This window comes from Pristiophorus japonicus, chromosome 11 (genome assembly GCF_044704955.1).
Source record: "Pristiophorus japonicus isolate sPriJap1 chromosome 11, sPriJap1.hap1, whole genome shotgun sequence".
Classification (NCBI taxonomy): domain Eukaryota; kingdom Metazoa; phylum Chordata; class Chondrichthyes; family Pristiophoridae; genus Pristiophorus; species Pristiophorus japonicus.
The window spans coordinates 109730134-109748693 of NC_091987.1; the positions used below are offsets into that span (position 1 = coordinate 109730134).

Consider the following 18560-nt stretch of genomic DNA (forward strand, 5'->3'; position numbering starts at 1 on the left):
AATAGCAGCGCATTTGGAGAGCAGTGATAGGATAGGTCCAAGTCAGCATGGATTTATGAAAGGGAAATCATGCTTGACAAATTTTCTGGAATTTTTTGAGGATGTAACTAGTAGAGTGGACAAGGGAGAACCAGTGGATGTGGTGTATTTGGACTTTCAAAAGGCTTTTGACAAGGTCCCACACAAGAGATTGGTGTGCAAAATCAAAGCGCATGGTATTGGGGGTAATGTACTGACATGAATAGAGAACTGGTTGGCAGACAGGAAGCAGAGAGTCGGGATAAACGGGTCCTTTTCAGAATGGCAGGCAGTGACTAGTGGAGTGCCACAGGACTCAGTGCTGGGACCCCAGCTCTTTACAATATATATTAATGATTTAGATGATGGAATTGAGTGTAATATCTCCACGTTTGCAGATGACACGAAAGTGGGTGGCGGTGTGAGCTGTGAGGAGGACGCTAAGTGGCTGCAGGGTGACTTGGACAGGTTAGGCGAGTGGTCAAATACATGGCAGATGCAGTATAATGTGGATAAATGTGAGGTTATCCACTTCGGGGGCAAAAACATGAAGGCAGAATATTACCTGAATGGCGGCAGATTAGGAAAAGGGGAGGTGCAGCAAGACCTGGGTGTCATGGTTCATCAGTCACTGAAAGTTGGCATGCAGGTACAGCAGGCGGTGAAGGCGGCAAATGGTATGTTGGCCGTCATAGCAAGGGGATTTGAGTATAGGAGCAGGGAGGTCTTACTGCAGTTGTACAGGGCCTTGGTGAGGCCCCACCTGGAAAATTGTGTTCAGTTTTGGTCTCCTAATCTGAGGAAGGACATTCTTGCTATTGAGGGAGTGCAGCGAAGGTTCACCAGACTGATTCCAGGGATGGCTGGACTGACATATGAGAAGAGACTGGATCAATTGGGCCTTTATACACTGGAGTTTAGAAGGATGAGAGGGGATCTCATAGAAACATATAAGATTCTGCCTGGACTGGACAGGCTAGATGCGGGAAGAATGTTCCCGATGTTGGGAAAGTCCAGAACCAGGGGACACAGTCTTAGGATAAGGGGCAGGCCGTTTAGGACTGAGATGAGGAGAAACTTCTTCAGTCAGAGTTGTTAACCTGTGGAATTCCCTGCCGCAGAGAGTTGTTGAATATATCCAATGAACTGGCATCAAGAGGGAGTTAGATATGGCCCTTACGGCTAACGGGATCAAAGGGTATGGAGAGAAAGCAGGAAAGGGGTACTGAAGGAATGATCAGCCATGATCTTATTGAATGGTGGTGCAGGCTCGAAGGGCACCTATTTTCTATGTTTCTATGTTAGACCCGTGATGGGAGAAACTGAAAAAGTAGTCTCCTACTGGTTCTTGAGGCGTGAAAGCACCTACCTTGTGAAATCTGAAATTGTTCTGCATTTTATTTTCCTAAAGTGAACCCGGAAGCATAAAACTGCATTTGTTTTCTACCCTTATTTTTTGAAGGTGTTGTACTCGTTGAGGTGAAGTAAGGGTCGAAGAGTGGAATATTTTTCCACTTTTGTCATCCATTGTCAGCATCAAGCATCCATGGGGTAAGGTTAACACAACTAAATGTAACGTGCTTTATTTAGCTGAGCATCAGAAAGATACTTCCTACTATTCTTTCCACAGCAACATGTTTATGGCCTTAGTGTGATTATCAATTTGATGTCAAAAAGTGCTGAATTAGGAGGAGTTTCATACTGTGGGTCCATCCCAACTAGAAACGGGCTCATTTTACACAAGACTTTTATTTTTACAGCCAATAGACAAAGTAGGTTGATTGAAACCCAGGTGAAGGCCCAATGTGTGCCTCACAGCATCACTTTGTGTCCAACTTTGCTTTTGGTAGAGAAAAGACTGACAAGGCATGTGATTTAAGTCTGCAAATGCTGGGTGATAATGTAAGCAAGAAAACTAGTTAATCACCATATTCCTGTAAGTAAGTAAGTAAGCTATTTATGACCTTGAGCTCAGAATATCAGGGCACAAAAACAAAGTTAATGAGCCTCAAGTGAAGTGAGAGATTGGAAATGTTCACCTCCATCAGAGTAGAGGATGTGTCCAATAAAGAAAGAAAGTCTTGCATTTATAAAGCACCTTTCACGATCACTGGGCATTTCAAAATTACAGCCAATTAAGTATTTTTGAAGTGTAGTCACTGTTGTAATGTAGGTTACGTGACAGTCAATTTGCACACAGCAAGCTCCCACAAACAGCAATGTGATAATGACCAGATAATCTGTTTTTTTGTTATGTTGATTGAGGGATAAATATTGGCCAGGACACCAGGGATAATTTCCCTGCTCTTCTTCGAAATAATGCCATGGGATCTTTTACGTCCACCTGAGAGAGAGCAGACGGGACCTCGGTTTAACGTCTAAACCGAAAGGCAGCACTTCCAACAGTGCAGTGCAGGCACTGGAATGTCAGTCTAACTTTATGTGTTCAAGTCCCTGGAGTGGGACTTGAAGCAGAGGCTTCTGACTCAAAGGCGAGTGTGCTACCCACTGAGCCACAGCTGACACTAAACACCCAGCAAATACAGGTAATCGAATGCTCCATGGGACATTATGATAGTGGTGTTTCTGGCTGCGAGGTTACATAGATATTCCAAGCTTTGCTTGACTACCTCTGGTGTGACTAGGAGATATTCTGAATTTCCCTCAGGAAATTAAATAATCTGGGTAGAATCTACAAGAAAATAAATTATATTTGGACTATTCATAGGTTATTTTTATGATGTCAGATGTCACTTTCTATGCACGACACATAAACCTGTTTTAGTGCAACATCTCCTCAGTCTTGTTTATCTCACTGTCGCAGTTGTATGTTTCAATGGTGACCTGTTGTTTTCCATATATGACATTACTGTAGCCCCAGCAACACAGCTATCATATTGTTTGGAATATTTGATCACCTGACTCTAACTATCCTTCTAACTTTCAGTACTGTTCATGGCCAGAACAGCAAATGAGATGAAAGACCAATTGATCTGTTTTGTTTTGCAGTTATTGGCTGAGGGAGGATTGTTGGCCAGGAAACCAGGAGGAATCCCTAAACTTCTTTAACCTTACAGCTGAACAAACAGAGTGTTCAATTTACTGTCTCGTCCAAAAGGCAGTCTCTTGGACAATTCAACAGTTTTGCATTGAATTATTATCTTAGATTATGTACTCAAGCCCTGGAGTGAGGCTTAAACTTATAGGGTGTGAACTTGGTCAGAGTTCCGCCCACAGCCGCCGAGGTTTCACCCGAAAACATTTTTTTCCCCCCACAGATCCTCACATACCGCCCATCTGCTGCCCAAGTCCCACCCGGCAGGAGATTCATCGGTGAAATACTGGTGCAACTTCCTGCTGCCCGCCCATGCCAGAGGCTAAAAACAGGGATTTTCCTCGTGCACAATCCTTTAATGTGGCAAAAAAGCTGGTCTGGGCTGGCTGAGAATCGGGCGGCAGAGAGAATCGCTGAGAGTGCTGCAGCACTGCACATCCCGGATAGCGTCCATAGGCTGCACCATTATCAGCGGCTCAGAGTGAGTTCTCTGATCAACCTTATCCTGCACAGAATGACTTCACAGATGTAAATAAGAAGTACTCCGTTGAAGGGAAGGTGTGGTGTGGGAAGTGGCAATCAGTTCAGAAAGGTGGTGAAGACTCAATGGAGATGCCCTACAAGAGTTTTTAGACCATTGCAGGCAGACGAGAGTTTTTGACAGAATGTGAATGCACAGATGGTATGAGCTCCCGTCAGAGTAAATTGGCCAAAATGAGACCATGTAATGCTCCGGCAGGTCGCAGCATCTGATAGTGAGAACAGCATGACCTCAAGTAGAGAATATGGAAAAAGATATATAATGGACTGCAAGGTCACTGAGGAACATGTCATATCAGGGGGGGGCTCCGCGATGGTAAACCTAAGAAAATGTGGACTGAAATGCAAGCCTTAATGTGTGCCCTGCAAATTATGCAACTGTCTCTCATTGAATGGCAGCCTTCCTGCATTGGTCACCCTTACTTGTTGTATCACAATCGCCTGATGGCAGGACCCATTAAACAGTCGCATCATATGTGGAGGGCAAGATATTCCTCATATAGCAGTATGCCTGAAGGAGATTTGTCTTTTTCTCAGAATGCACCGCAGATAATGTAAAAATGAGACACTGACCAAGAGTGGGTGAACAATGTGACTGTATTGAATAGTGCAGCGTGCCAAAGTGACAGAACATGCAAACAATTTAATTCAACATACGTACAGTTGTTCCGAGACCAGTCAAGTGACATTTACAATGACCCATGTGAAACAACAGCCACAACTGAATGAGGAATAAAGAACATATCCACCACCAACATCCAGCCCTCTACCCACTACCACTACCTCGCTTCCTCCCCCTCGATGTGAGGCCCATCGTCCTCTTCATGGGTCCACCTTCACCACAGCGAGCCGCACCCCCGCCCCTCACCGCCTCTGCTCCATCACGTTGTGCAGGAGGGCAGCCAGAATGCTGCCGACGTGTTTGCCTTGGAGAGAATGTAGAGGGTGTGATTGAAGGCGCCGGCATCTCTGGCTCCTCGGGATCTGTTGGCCTTGGTGTGGACTCGGGGGGGTTGCATGACATGGCCAGAAGCCATCGTTTGCCTTATTGCCTCTTCAGAGTCGGTGTTGCACTCCACCGCACTAATGAGGCGCTCCATACTGTCAGCATGCTGCTGAGCAAAGGTGTTGATACTGGCAGCTATCCCAGCCATGATCTGCAGCACATCTCAAGCTAGGTCGACGCTTGTCCTCGACAGCTGGACCATTTCCTGGATTGCTGCCACCCGTCCTGCATCCTCCTCGGATTGTTGCATCATCCTGGGTGATTGTGGCTTGGTGGATTTTCCGGCACGGCCTCTGCGCCTCCCGCCACTTGTTCCTGCTTCGTCCGACTCGAATCCTAAGAAGTCGGACCCCGACACCGATGTTGGCCGGACAGATGGCACACATGTCAGGAGGCTGGAGTCGTCCTCTTCCACCTCCTCACCCTCAACTGGTTTGAAGACTGGTACTTCTCCTTCCTCGTCTTCGTGACTCTGGGTGATGGAGGTGGGTGCAGTGGATATGGGGGGGGTGGGCGGGTGGAGGAAGGAGCTGGTGTGTTGAGCTGGTGACAACGCCGGGGTAGGATACGTTAGTGTCACACTCGGCCTTTGTGTACCAGATGTGGATGGGGTGTATTGCTTGGTGCTGTCTGAATCAACATCTGCAAATAGAGGACAACATTTCAGTGTATAGCTGGGGGGTGGGGTTGCTCAAGCTGACATGTGATCCATAACATTTTACATTCTTACTTCAAGGACTTCCATCGCTACATGAGCATACCATCAATGGCCGACAAACTGTGCATTAAAAGGCATTTGAATTAACATTGCATGACCTTTCATGACATGAGCGTGACGCAGACAGGAATTTAGTATAAGCTTATCATGCTCTAGCATGGGATATGCATCACCCTTTGTGGTGGCACGGGAGTGGTCACCCACCAATGACAAGGCACACTCCTCTCAGCTACTCAACTTGATGACATCTGCTGGGACCCTCCCGTGGCACTCAGACTTGATGCCTTGGATGTTCTTTTCTTCTGCAGAAAGAAACGTTGCAGCCTTTACCCCTTTTACTCATGCAGCACACTCACTCACACACACACATAACTGGCACAGAACCTTTTGGAGTTGCATGGAAGTGGTCCAATAAATGTTTACTCACTCTTGCTGACGCCACCACATCGTTCCATCGTTTCCGACACTGGTCACTATCCCGCACAATGTTGCTCACTGAGGACACGGCCTCACCAATTTCCCGACAAATGCATCTATATTGAGGTGGTGGACGTTTGCCACGACTATCCCGGGTGAGGTCTTTATACCGGCGCTCCACCTCACATACAAGCTCCTCCAGCTCGTCATCATTAAACCAGGGAGCTCTGGGTTTGGCTCCATCAGACTTCTTGGAAGCATTTTTTGCACTCATTATTACTTTCCTTGAAGAGTGGCTGATAATTAATTTGTCTCTCTCCCTCTCCAACTGGCAGGTACAAGTGAGTGTACAGCTTTTATGAGCGTGTGCAGCTGTGCCATCAACCCCAATCGCGGCAAAAATGATGTAATCGCCCAGAAGAAACTACAAAAAAAAACAAGTCACGCACATGCGTGGTGCAAGGCCTCCGATGTTTGCCGAGTCGAGAGGCCTGCACGTAGCGCCCATTGCTGCCGTCGCCCGCTCACGCTCGCTCCCGCCCACCGACTCCCGCTGCCTGCCACTGCCGCCGACACAAACGCGGCAAAACTTGCTCCCGACTGGCTCCAGTGGCCTCGGCCGGAAAAAAGGTACGTTCCACCCGGGGACCGCCGAGAAATGGGCGGGTCTTAGCTTTGACCAAGTTTGGGCCTATAACCTTTTGACTCAGAGACAGAAGTACTGCCATCTGAGCGGAGCTGACAAAAGAACTGTGGTAAATGTATTTTTTTTTTTTAAAAAGAGTCTGCTCATTTAAAGCTTCAAGATAATAGCCTTCAATTTGTGACTGTAATGATGGCGAAACTCCATGAAACTGACAGCAACTTCTGCAATCCGCACATGCACATTTAAACGTGGAAATTGTGAGAATGCCATCAGTGATACACTGCTCATCCACGGTGGTGCACTGTTGCAATCCTCGCAGATGGAAATCAATTAAAATCACAGAATTGACGTGAACTTCCACATTTTACGCTCTATTCTCGCTGTAAAAACCCTTGAAAAAGTGAAGCCCTGTTGAATGAGGGGTAACTGGGTTTTTAACGGTATACTAAATCATAATCATTGCTGAACAACCTCTCTGGCATTCAAAGACTAATTTTATGTTTGAGGAAAGTCACATTTCTGGATTCCATGTTAAAAATTCCATAGACTTAAAAAAATAATAAAAATTAATTAATATTTTTTAAATGTTATGCTATTTTAACTTCTACCATAATTCCATGTGTTTGTCCCAATCTTTATTTCACTTTCTGTAAAATTATGAAAAGTGAATGATAAAACCTGTTTGTTACTTCCTGGTTTGCTGTCTGAGAATTCTTCAATGTGATTGGCTGCTTAGCTTACTTGAGGACATCACTGATGCTGGTCGCTAGAGATCCCCTATACATGGCACCAGAATTACATTAACATTGGGAAAGGTGAAATCCACGCCACAGAAACATCTAAAAGTCTGTGGGCAGCTTTTTCCGAGGTCAGTGGCAAGTGCGCTTCACCACTGACCGCAAAATCCAGGCTAATAAATATCAAAACAGATAAAATATGTAGTGACCGAATGAAGTGCTACAGTGAGATAAACAAGACTGAGTAGATATGGCACTTAAACATGTTTAGATGTAGTGCATAGAAAGTCACATCTGATATCATAAAAATAAACTAGGAATAGTCCAAAACAAATTCTTCAGGTTTCCCCTGTATGGAGTGCTGACTCGGAATGAAATTCAGGACTGTGGAAGAGGCCTAAACTAAGAGGAGAAAATGCTCATACATTTCATGGACATTCTCCTGTGGAGAATTGCAGCTATGCCACGTTTCGGGTTTGCAAATAATTCAAAATATAAAATTATCAGCAGAGGGTAGAAAAACGATGCTTTATATTAAATTTGTATTAAGTAGTCAGTAAAATAAGGACAAAATGAGGACTACACATCACACGGTGGCCTTCCGAATTTGCCTGGAATCAGAATTCATTACAGTATGAAGAAATACTGCAGTATAATTTCATCTTTCATCCTTACAAAAATGTCAACTTGCTGTAGTTAACACAAAGGCTCTGAGTTTTTCAGTCAAACCCAGTTTATCCAAATTTTCTTGCATTCTCCAAGAAATTTCAGGCACCCAACTGTTACTGAAAGTTTCTGGGGGGGTGAAATTCAGGCCCGCCAGAAAACTGGCGCACCTACCTTTTTAAAAATGTTTTACCGTCGGGTGCGATGAGGCAGGCTTTCGATTGATTTGCTCCACTTTGCCGTTTTTTTCGGATCGGACCGGAAGCCGGTCATAGTGGGGGCGGAAGTGCGGCGGTAAGTGTTGGTGAGGGGCGGAGGTGGGGACAGACGGATTCTTTGCACGTCTCTCCCCTCACTTAAAGGGGAGAAGGGGTGCAAGGTTGCCTGTTGGCGACTCGGCCAAACCTGGGACCATAATTGTCCGGCCGATCAGGAAGTGGGCCAGCAAAAAAAAACATGGCAGCCACGGCAGTGCGCCCTCTCCTTGAAGGGCCGCCACGCTGCTGTGACTCACACAGTGAAAGGAAGGTGCACCGAAAGAAAAAGCTGTCGGGGGCACTACGCGGCGGCTCGTGGATTTTGTGAGGTAAGTTTCGCGCGGAGTGGGATGGAGGTGCGGGAGATCGGCGGTGGGTGCTTTGATGACGCGCTTGGGGTGGTCGGCAGCAGCGGGGTGGAAGTGAGGACCGGCCAAAAAATCCCCGAGGTGAATTTGGATCGTGGCGGGCAATGGACTGCAACACGGTGGCCACTCAATTCCGTCGCATGGCCGCCGCAAAACAGTGGTAATGGGCCATATCCGGACCCTGAATTTTGGCCCCACGGTCTCCATATTGAATACAGCAACGGTGAAATTCATCTCCCTCTCCACTTTTTCTTAAATTTGTAACCATAAAATCCAGACCATCTCCATGCATGAACATATTCAACTTAATCAAACACAATGTCCATCTACACTCTCTGCTAATGTACAGCAACGAAACACAACTTGGTTGCAAGACCAAAGAGCTCTTTCATTATATGAATTTACACTTGCACAGGTTTGCTTGCAAACACTTACATCTTTCTGTTCTAAGACTAACTCAATCACTGATCACAACTATTGAACAGGCATATCTCACAAGGACTTACCTGTTAATTCTAGAGATACTGGAACCTCCCAGCCTTCTGCAAAAAAAGTCATACATATAAAGCACCCACAAATATAACCCACGTAACATCTGGAACAGTAAAAAAAAATATCCACACTATGCGAGTTATTTTTGTAAAATTTAAGTTTAAAAAAAGTAACTGCAAATCTGTACAAAATCAAGGTCTACACGATTTATTAGCTATGTAAGGCTTTAGTGCAGTTTCGGAGCCTCAGCTGTGTCATTTCCACCTGCTGTCACACTATAATTCAGCTCGGAAATTCGTGCTCTTGCCCACTTTCACCTTACCTCACCCCAGACATTACCTGGTGAATGGAACTTTATTTTACCTTTCCTCTCAAACAGGCATCAAAACTGTGAAAATAGCTTAGAGAAATCCTTAAAAAAACAACCAAGACGCCAAGGATTCACCTGAACAATGTTCACAGACAGTACAAAACACGATGTTTGAAAATAGGCACTACATCACAGCAATGGGACAAAGATCATGACTGAGGAAAAGTAATATTGAAATACAGTCAACATTTGCCAAAGATCACTGGGAAGCCTGAATCCATTTGTTATGAACTTTACAGACGGATAGAAGAATTTATAGCTTTGTATCAACAAAGTTGGATATCCACTTTGAAATGTAGTGGAGGTAGCTCCAAGGTTTTGCAGCATAGTTCAGAAATACACTGCACAAGGACATCAACCTGCTTGTTCTTGAAGTAGTCATAATTCCTTCTGCAAGGAGACATGTATCCAAAACTATATACATTTTAAGAACGGACCACATTGCCAAGGGGTTGTGAAAAAAAACATATTTTGAAATGGTCAATCCAGTCTGTAAATTTCAACCAATGTTTGCAAAATTAAAGTGCGACAGAATATAAAAGAAATACTGGCATTTGTTTGACATAACAACATTAAACAATTCTATGATGAAATGGCTGCAGGAGGCTCTTTGAAACAAATGTTACATCACCAAGTATTGATTTTAAAGTAAGGATCTCTCCAAAATTGTAGCTGTGTGCATTTTTAAAGAATAAATATGTTCTAACTACATCCCAGTTAAAGGAAATCTTCTGATAATTTTGTATTCTTTGTTATACTTATATATTTAGCAGTAGCTGTTTAAAGGGCATTTGGTAAGATAAAACCTTAGTAAAAATGATCAACAGTTTTTTTTCTGGTACCACTGTATATGGAAGAAAAACTATTTTTTTGTCCTGCCATCATGCATAATTGCTGACACAATTACTACAGTTAATGCCCAACACTTAGATGTATACCCCTGTATATATATATATATATATATATTGTTTGGGTTAAAGCTTCAAAGTGGCTCCACTTCTCTTCATTGATATAGGAGTCTGTTCTATTACATGAACATGTGAAGATTTGCACAAGTAATGATTTTTTAAACGAACACCATAACATTAGGAAATGCTGAATACAGGTGAGATTGTGGTGCAATGGATTAAAAAGCTGGCCTTTCACCTTTGGGCGTGGGTTCAAATCCAACCCAAACTGGAATGATAGTCACTTCTGCCTGTTCAGTCCTATGTGCAAAGACTTTGCAAAATCTAAATCCAGTTCCCAATGGGCATATACCCACAGCACAAAAGCATTCTTAGCATTACAGTGGATTGACAGTCCCACTGCAAAGAGGGTACAGAATGGGCAGTGTGGCATTCAAATACCAGCATAGATGGAGCTCCACTGAGAACCGAATTGTGACCCCACAGTGCTCGATACAGACACTGCATATTTGAAATACCAAAACAAAAATTCTCACAAAATGTCTCACAAAAGATGAAATGCTGAATGTAAATCTTCAGTTTCATCAACACGTTTGTTATGCTGGCTTCTATCAGTGGATTGCTCTACTCGTGGTGTTCTGATCTGAATCGTAGCTTCGTTCTTCATATTATTTTTTGAAAGCACACCGGCTGGATTTTCGGCTTTGATGATTTCGGGGCGGTAAAATTTGCGCCCAAGAATAGTTTGCACTTCAGTCATCAAAATTGGGCAGCTGGGCTCTAATACTGGGGCGCAGCACTAAGGGAGGCATTGTACACCTCTCTTGGGCGTTAGCATGGGAAAGTCCCGAGCTAAAGAGCCGGACCAGGAACGCTCCGAGAGACTCCTGGAGGGGGGTAAAAAAAAAAACTGAAAAAAAACCCGACAAAAACATTCCCAATACATAGCCCATGCCACCACAACAAAAATCGCAAAAAAAATTAAAAGAAAAAACAATCACACTTACCTTAGGACTGCATAAGTTGCCTCTCTGCAATCAGTATAGTTGGACCGCCCGATTTCCCAGGCGTTCACTGCGGGGCATATGGGTCTGGCGGGAGTCAAAAAACGCGCCGGTGTCGCAATCAGGGGCATTGCACACCAGCGCAGCTCTTCTGGGCAGTGTTGCTCCGTGTCACGTAAAGCCGGCCCCAAAACCCCCTGCGGGGCTGCCGTCCGCCCAGAAGACCTCACCGCCACCATTTTTGCCACTCTGGGGCGAAAAACAGAGCGCAAAGGACCGGATAATCCGCTCCATCAAGTTCAAATGAAAAAGATACAATATAATTTTGACTACAATAGATTTTAATAACAAATCATTAGCTGTCCAAGTTTGGAAAATGTTCAGTCAGATCAAGTCTTTTCTTTGGTGTACAGTAAGGGAAGTGCATTTTGCACTCCAACCTTTACAAATACAAAAGCCTGTTCTGCTCATTGCTTTGATATATTAATTACACTTTAGTCCACTGGTCACATTCTAATTCATTGAATTTTGCTAGATATTCATGTTCTTTAAATACAGATCCATTTAATAAATGATTTTGTACTACAGCATATAGTTTAACTTATTGATTTCATTGATGCAGGCAAAAATGATAGAAAATCAGGTCTAGATTTAACAGGAGTACACTGTGTCAAGGTATTAGCTACAAATAAAATTGAACTGCATCAGATGAATCATCAATGCATCATATTTTGTCAAGCATTTCATCAAAAGTGATACACAGGAACATTTAATAAAATATTTCTTTCTATTGTAAAAAAACATGTTAATGCTAGCAAATGATTACCTGGGAGTGTATGGCTCTGATGGAGGAGGGGGGATGAAAAGATCCTGAAGTGCAGAACTGTCTCGCTTTGTAGGTGTGCAGAGAGTACCGGTTGGCGTGGCAACACTACCAGTTGGACTTTTTGGGATAATTGGCTAATTACAAAAGGGAAAAAAGAACTATTAACAGGTAGGTTAAAATTCATGATTTTAACTAAAATTAATATTAACTGATGTCAAAAGTTAAAGACAGACTTAGTTCACAATAAAAACAGAGAGACGCATACATTTACTTTGTATTACCACAAAAATGATAGCTTAAGACAAAGTCTGTCGTATGATCAGGAAACACTAATGTCCAATACAAAGATTGCCATAAACTCAGATCTAAAACTGAGCGGCTCATCAATTTTATAAAAGTATATCAATATGACGAAACAAATTATCTGTCTTCTTCCAATTATTGCTGTTCACTAGTAGATCTCCCATGGTGCTGCTCATGTTAGTTAGAGGAGATGCTGTTTTCTAAGGACAATTGCCCCCAAATGACTCCCCCTCACTGATTCAAAGGCCTCCGGGGCCCCAGAATCTGTTGAGCTCTCTCCTCAGAGAATGTCAGGCTGATCGTCCACTCCAGTCTGCATTTGATAATGCCCACTGAGTGCCACCTATTTCCTGTAAGCAGAAACAAAATGTACAGATGTTGGAATTTAGAAGGGCAGAGATTTGTGTCAACTAAGTGCTCAGCCTCGATGCCACCTTGTGCAAGTCCATAAACATGCAACAAAACAAGCAGTGTGCTTGGTGCTCCAAATTTGCAAGATGTGTGTCTGACATTTGAAGCATATTTCTGTGCCATCAACACAGTAGACCCTGAAACAACATGAGTATCCATGGATCAACCAGCTGAAAGGCTTCTTATTAAAGAAGCACTGAGAGTCAAGTGTTGTTAATATTCATTGTAAAGTCGCATCCTAAGCTGGTAAAGTGTGAGTACTCATCTTGATCATCTTCATGTCAGAAAATTTCTTATGCATTTGCTCCCATGATCAGTGGGTGTGGGAGTCTGCAGATCTGCTCCACCACTACCACCCAGACATTGCATTCTGTGCACTCATTTTTCAGGTTTCAGAATATAGGGCCAATTCTTCCTGGAGCCTGAGGCTAACATTCTGCATCACTGTGTACACCACTGTGTACCTGAGCCTTGTGTGAATGAAGAGGCTTAACCAAGGAGCAGACTATAATTTACAGATTACACCAGCATTGCTCTGCTCATGTCACTCTGGTGGACATCAACTCTACTGAGTTAATACTGGACAGAAAGGGAAAGCTTACAAACAGGAAACCTCCCATGCCATTCAGAGGTCTACAGGAAAAAGATGGCACTGAGCAACAGAAGATGATATTCGGAGGGCTTGGCCAAAGGCGTGAATTTTATGGAGGGTTTTAAAGGCAGTGAGATCAAGAGAAAAAGGGGATTTGAGAGGGAATTCAAGATCGGGGAACCTAGGTGGCTGATGGGAATGGAAAAAAAGTCGGCAATGGGGATACAGAGTCTGTTGGAGGGGGTGGGGGGAGCGAGGACGGAAATTAGGCTTTGTCTTTCCCATGGGCAAAGGAAATTAGCGGAATGGAGAGTACTGTGGGAGGGGTGATTAGAGAGCTGGAGAAGATTACAGAGATAGGGAGGGATGAAGCATTGGAGGTCTTGAAACACAAGGATGAGTTGGAGGTGGAGGGGTTGAGGGTGACATGAAAGTGCATGTGGATCTAACCCCATGTTTGTGGATGATGTCACCAAGGAGCAACATGTATACCAAAAAATCAAGTTGAGCTAACTGAACTGAATATGAAATTACTGATTTCTCATTGTCCTTAAATTATCAAATCAGCATCAGCTACTTCATGATAGAATGAACTCTACAGTACTGACTTGCCTTTTCATGAAAAAACCATTTGCAACAACATTAAATTGACAGAGCGATTAAAGAGGTTAATCTGTTTGTTTTACCTTTAAATAGTGTAAAACAATCAGACAGTGAGATTACTGGGGGTGTAATGAAGCAGAAACTTTGCTTTCAGAGAGTTGAACCTAGGTATTCAGCTTTCAGCATGATTTAGACCTGAATGACTATTGATGGGTTTTAGACAGACTCAAATTGAAGTGTGTTGTTTGCATACAATTTTCTGAGGTCGCATTATTAGCATTGACGGCTTCAGATGCAGATTCTTAGGGGCCGAAATTGCCCCTTTCTGAAGGCCCATTAGGGAGGCACTAATGGGGCGATAAGAACTTTTCGCCCAGGGGTAGGCGGTAGAAGTGACCCAGCCGGAATTGCCCCCAGGATGGTGGCAGCGAAAACGGGTTTACGCAGCACCCCATACTTTTCGTCCTGGGCGGCAGCACACACAGCAATGACATCATCGCCGTGCACGCCGACCCCTTTACGCTCTGCAGGAGAAATCGCCCCACAGGAGCGAGGTTGGCCCGGGGCGATGCTGACAGCTTTACGCCCTGTTAACGACCCCAATTTTTAGGCCTCAATCAATGCTTCACCAAACCTTTGAGACATTCATCAGAACAGTCAACAGCTGACAGATTGTAAACAGTGAGATTCAAATAATGAAGTGAAAGGAGCCACAATTAGTGAAAGGAAGAGATTGAACTCAATAGATTCACATGAACAGTGAAAAATCTATCAGAAGATTTTAGATAGTATGAGTTCAAAATGTAAACCCAGATAACTCTGGAGAAATCTGAAATGGCAATGAAAATAACGGCAATGAAAATAACTTAGCAAACTGCAGAGAGACCATGGAAGTGCAGAGCACAAAGTAACAGCAAATTGTGCACAGAGGCAAGATCGGACTCGAACGAGAAAAGAAAAAGGCGAATAGTGTTCTATTTTCTCACTGTATCTGTGCTCAACTTTTACATATGACTGGGGCAACGGGTTCTTCAAACATGTTTGAAGAGGATAGTTTTGGTTCCTGAGGAGTGATCTTTACAATCTGCTTTTGCTTCAAATAAGGATGGCAAAGATGATCACCTGAAACTGAAAGAATCCCGATTGCTGGGCATTGACCAGCAGGATCAACACTGAGAGGCCGCAGATTGATGGAATGGAATTCTTTTGGCTCACATGGATAAAAGAATTCTGTACAGGGTCACAGTTGTCCACACATGTACCATCAATAACCCTGTATTCTGCGGGAATCTAGCAATGCAATGAAATTGGGTAAGGACGTCATACTGCTTTCCCTGAACAGTGGGAAACATAATGAACAAGTTGGCAAGTTGAATAATGCCAACTGCCTATGTGTTAACTATCCCCGAAGCCAAGTTCAAAGAGGTTTCCCTTACTATAAATATGGTCTCTGCTGAAAATAAGAAATATCAGGCCACAGGGTGTCCTTCTAGTAATTTCAGCAAGAGACCTTTTATTACAGATAGGCTAAACTATTCTGTATAAATATTACAACAGTGCCTATACTTCAACAAAAAAATGTAACTAATTGGCTATAAAGCGCATTGGAATGTCCTGTGGTCGTGAAAGGTGCAACTGCACATTCCTCCTTGCTTTTTCCATATGCTTACCTTTAATTATACTATACTAAAAGAGGGTCGCCTAAAATAATAAAGTAATAGCGATAAGGTCTGTTATCTTTATAAAAGGCAAAATACTGCAGATGTTGGAAATCTGATCTATAAACAAAAAATGCTGGAAATACTCAGCGATGTAAGGCAGCATCTGTGGAGAGAGAGTTAACGTTTCAGGTCGATGACCCTTCTTCAGAACTGAAAAATGTTACAGATGTAACAGGTTTTAAGCAAGTACAGAGGCAGGGAGGGCGAAAGGGAGGAAAAAAGGACTTCAATTTATATAGCGCCTTTCACGACCACCGGATGTCTCAAAGCGCTTTACAGATAATGAAGTACTTTTGGAGTGGTTTAACCACGCTGCTCTTCTTCGAAATAGTGCCATGGAATCTTTTATGTCCACTTGAGAGCGCAGACAGGACTTCGGTTTAACGTCTCATCCGAAAGACGGCACCTCTGACAGTGCAGTGCTCCCATAGCACTGCACTGGCGTGTCAGCCTAGATTTTTTTTGTGCTCAAGTGCTTGGAGTGGGAATTGAACCCATAACCTTCTGACTCAGAGGCGAGAGAGCTAGCTGCTGAGCCACAGCTAAACCTGTGAAAGAACAAAAGGGAAGGTCTGTGATAGGCTGAAAAGCAGAAGTTATTAAATGACAAAAGGGATGAAGGTGGAAAGCAAAGGAGGTGGTAATGGACAAGTAAAGAAACAAAAGATGGGTCTAGAGGCGGTGTAAATGGCAACAGCAGAATCATTAATACCTGCTGTCCGAAACAAATGGGAGTGGTGGCTATGATCTGAAATTGTTGAACTCGATGTGGAGTCTGGAAGGTTATAAAATGCCTAGTTGAAAGATGAGATGCTGTTACTCAAGCTTCCGTTGAGCTTCATCGGAACAGTGTAGGAGGCCGAGGACAGAGAGGTCAGAGTGGGCGTGAGATGGAGAATTACATTGGCAAGCGACTGGAAGCTCTGGGTCACACTTGTGGACTGAACGGCGGTGTTCAGCAGATGCTGCCTGACCTAAGTATTTCTAGCATTTTTTGTTGTCTTTGAGACAACATGATTAAGATACTGAAACCATTATATGGAAGCAGCCAAAACACAGCACTATTTTAAATAGTTTTGTTTAATTATAAACTAATGGACCACAATGCTTTTCATCATTTATAATTTGCTCAACTGACTGACTGAGCCAGCCAGGTGATCTGTCAAAGGAAATTATAGGAGGCAGACAATCCCACACATTCATCAAAGGCAGTCCTGGAAAATCAAGGAAGACTTGCTTCCACTCTAAAAGTGAGTTCTCAGATGACTATACAATCCAACATGGGAATTACAGTCTCTGTCACAGGTGGGACAGACAGTCATTGAAGGAAAGGATGGGTGCGGAGTCTGGTTTGCCGCACGCTCCTCTGCTGCTGTGCTTGCTATTGCATGCTCTTAGCGATGAGACTCGAGGTGCTCAGCGCCCACCCGGATGCTCTTCCAGGGACTGTGGACACTCTGGATCACTGGGAGTCGTCAGGTTGGTTGTGAGGCTTGGAGTTCAGCCTCTGAATGTGCGCAGATACAAGCGTCACCCGCGTACTGTAGTTCGACGACAGAGGATGGGACGGTCTTGGATCTAGCCTGGAGGCGACGAAGGTTGAACAGGTTCCCACTGGTTCTATAGTTTAGTTCTACTCCAGCGGGGAGCTTGTTGAGTGTGAGATGGAGCATTGCAGCGAGGAGGATCAAGAAGAGGGTTGGCGCGATGACGCAGCCCAGCTTGATCCTGGTCCAGACGTGGATTGGGTCTGTGGTGGATCTGTTGGTCAGGATCACGGCTTGCATATAGTCGTGGAGCAGGTGGAGGATGGTGACAAACTTTTGGGGGCAGCCGAAACAGAGGAGGACATCGTCAACATCTTCACAGAGGCTTACAAGAGCATGGGCCTTACACTAAACATTCGTAAGACAAAGGTCCTCCACCAACCTGACCCCGCCACACACATTATACTTTGATGAAGAGATGACTTTTTACAATACAGTATTTGAAATATCAAGGGCAGTTTTAATCATTGCCCTGGCATCTTCATCCAGTTATCGAATGATCTATCAGAAAGTATCATCTACTGTACTATAATTTCTATTACATTTTTTAAGTCAATGAATCCTGGCCAGGGGAAAGGAACTGCCAAATTATTCAAGCCAATTGATACTATGGGGAGAGGAGCTGATTCTCCTAGCCTTGAGGATTATTAATTTTATAAAAATATCAACACGATTTCCACTACGTGACCCATACACGAGAGTCAATCTTTCCATTTCCCACAATAGCCATCCCTACGGGCTCTTTGAGTGAGATTTTCGATATTGTGCCATTGTATGTTGAATATGGAACCATTTCTGCGCAATGGCCCATGTCTATTAGATTAGAAAATTAGCTGAGAGTGCCAAATGCCATTATACATAGGATAAATGGAACTGACAGAAAAAGGACTTTTATGATTTCATTCGGAACTGGATTTGAACTCGGGTCCTAGAAGTTAAAAACACCATGCTAACCACACTATGCCATCCAATCCAAAAGCCACATTAATACAACTTAAAAATAATCAACTCTGAGTTGGAGGACACAGGTCATTTCTACTCTTTCTTTTTGAATCAAACAAGACGATGGACATATAATGGTCAGTACTCTATACAGAATAGAAAAGATCTCCCAATTATTGCTTTAAAATTAATCTGTGTCTGATGGGAAGATATAAACTATGTAAATATCTGCTATGCCTAGCACATGTTGAGTGTTTATCTGAAATGAACAACCCCAGGATAGCATGGTGGAGTAGCCTGCTGAAGCTCCAACACACTGCACCATGAGAGGTAGGATGGGAATTTACAGTCATAATTCCTCACACTATATTAACAATCACTACTGATCCCCAGTAGGTTGGATCAGAAGCAGA

General features: G+C 43.6%; 1 protein-coding gene across 1 annotated transcript in view; it reads right to left on the reverse strand.

Annotated features, from left to right (window-relative positions):
• The window catches only part of cnksr2a (connector enhancer of kinase suppressor of Ras 2a), a 799210-nt gene that overhangs the window by 292716 nt on the left and 487934 nt on the right, over positions 1 to 18560 (reverse strand). The window contains exon 9 of the mRNA XM_070893873.1: positions 12029 to 12162. Within this exon, the coding sequence (XP_070749974.1) occupies positions 12029 to 12162 (134 nt within the window). The remainder of the gene's footprint in view (positions 1 to 12028; positions 12163 to 18560) is intronic.